The sequence below is a fragment of the Arachis ipaensis genome, chromosome B09 (genome assembly GCF_000816755.2).
Source record: "Arachis ipaensis cultivar K30076 chromosome B09, Araip1.1, whole genome shotgun sequence".
Classification (NCBI taxonomy): domain Eukaryota; kingdom Viridiplantae; phylum Streptophyta; class Magnoliopsida; order Fabales; family Fabaceae; genus Arachis; species Arachis ipaensis.
Window position 1 is genome coordinate 11,661,419 of NC_029793.2, and position 1,971 is coordinate 11,663,389.

The window sequence follows — 1,971 nt, forward strand, 5'->3', positions numbered from 1 at the left end:
TGGTATTTAGTATTTAACTCGTTCTCCACAAGGTTATAGGTGCTGACGATCCTCTAATAAGGCATCACTACTTGAAGACTTTCTTTTTCAATGTAATATATAATTCCCAAAAATTTTTCAAAAGAAAGTTGGAATATATAATTGCATTTATGGTCATCAAACTATTTTTTGGTATAAGATAATTTTACTAAATAAGTGTTGAAATTATTTCATTTATCTAGCTAATGTCAAACTAACATAATAATCATCCTACCTACTAGTGCATATATGTCCTTAATCAAATAGTACTATTGCACTTAATTGTCCTCTCTATTAGTGTATATATAGAATTTTAAATATATTTAAAACAATAATATTTTAATAATTTTAATTGTTGATTTTAATTATAAAAAAATATACAATATATTAATTAAAATCAACCGTTAAAATTAATAAAATACATTAATTTGTAAGTATATTTAAATTTTTTTTATAATATAAATGTTTCTCTGATGATTTTATTTTTTCTTGTATATATTTACAGAATTTAGGGTTCACGAATTCCAACAACATTGTAATAAACGGTGTGACCTCAGTGAACAGCGAAATGTACCACATAGTAATAGACAGAAGCAAGAATGTGAAAGTACAAGGTGTTAGGGTTTCAGCTTCAGGAAACAGTCCCAACACTGATGGCATTCATGTTCAACTCTCATCATTTGTAACAATCATTGCATCCAACATTGCCACTGGTGATGATTGCATCTCAATTGGTCCTGGATCAACCAATTTGTGGATACAAAACATAGCTTGTGGACCTGGTCATGGAATCAGGTACTTAATTACATATATTAATTTTTCATTTTTCATCGAACTAATTTTACTATTAACCCTTTTTACGTGGCAGTGTTGGAAGTTTGGGGAAAGAATTAGAAGAGGCTGGTGTGGAGAATGTGACCGTTAAAACAGTTACATTTACAGGAACTGAGAATGGTGTGAGAATCAAGTCTTGGGGGAGACCAAGCAATGGCTTCGCAAGGAACATCATTTTCCAACATCTTACTATGATTAATGTCCAAAACCCCATAGTCATTGACCAAAATTATTGCCCTAATGAGAAGGATTGCCCCGGTCAGGTAAATTTTCAAGAACATATTAATTAAACTCCTCTTTTTTTTAAAAAAAAACCGATAATTAGTAAATATTATGTTGTCCAATTTTACTTTTCTGAGTACCGAACCAAAATGTTAACCTTAAAAAAAATAGGATGATGATAAAATGATTCCTTAGTTGAATATTCATAATTATATTATCATTTTCATTTTATTATTGTGCAAAATATTTAATAAAAAATTAAAAATAGCATAAGGTAAATAAAATAGGATGATGATAAAAATATTGATCATTTTATCACTTGTCTAATAACAAAATCAAATGAGTTCAACCAGATAATCAATGTTTTTCAGTTAATATTAACTAAATTTTTTTAAAATTATTTTTATCCTCTAAGTTTTAAATTTTTTAATTTTAAATTTTAAATATTAAATTTTAAACTATAATTTTAACTATAAATCCTAAACCTTCTGAAAATGGAGGTTAAAAAAATAATTATACAATAAAAATATTACCAAAAGTTAATTAATTAAAAATTAATTCGTTATATTTACTTTTTTTTCTTAAGTCAATATGTGTAATGATTATAAATATATTATATCAGTCAATATAATAAATATTTTACTCTTTTAATAAGTAATTATCTTTTGATAAGTATTAAGAATAGCACAAATTATTAAGTGATTTTAATAAATACTTTTTGAACAATAATGTAGGGAGTTGCGAGCTAGAATGGACAAGAAAACTCGCATGTTATGATACCTATAGTTTCAGTGACGATTATGATAGCTATATAATTTTAGCAACACTTAAAAATATTATTAAAAATAAAATAATATTTTTTAATTTAAAAAATAAAAAAAAAACATTACCAAAATA

At 25.3% G+C, this 1,971-nt stretch overlaps 1 protein-coding gene across 1 annotated transcript in view; it reads left to right on the forward strand.

The window, feature by feature from the left end:
- The window catches only part of LOC107615039 (polygalacturonase-like), a 17,875-nt gene that overhangs the window by 14,894 nt on the left and 1,010 nt on the right, over nt 1–1,971 (forward strand). Inside the window, exons 2-3 of the mRNA XM_016317161.2 lie at nt 524–813; nt 887–1,115. Of these exons, the coding sequence (XP_016172647.1) occupies nt 524–813; nt 887–1,115 (519 nt within the window). The remainder of the gene's footprint in view (nt 1–523; nt 814–886; nt 1,116–1,971) is intronic.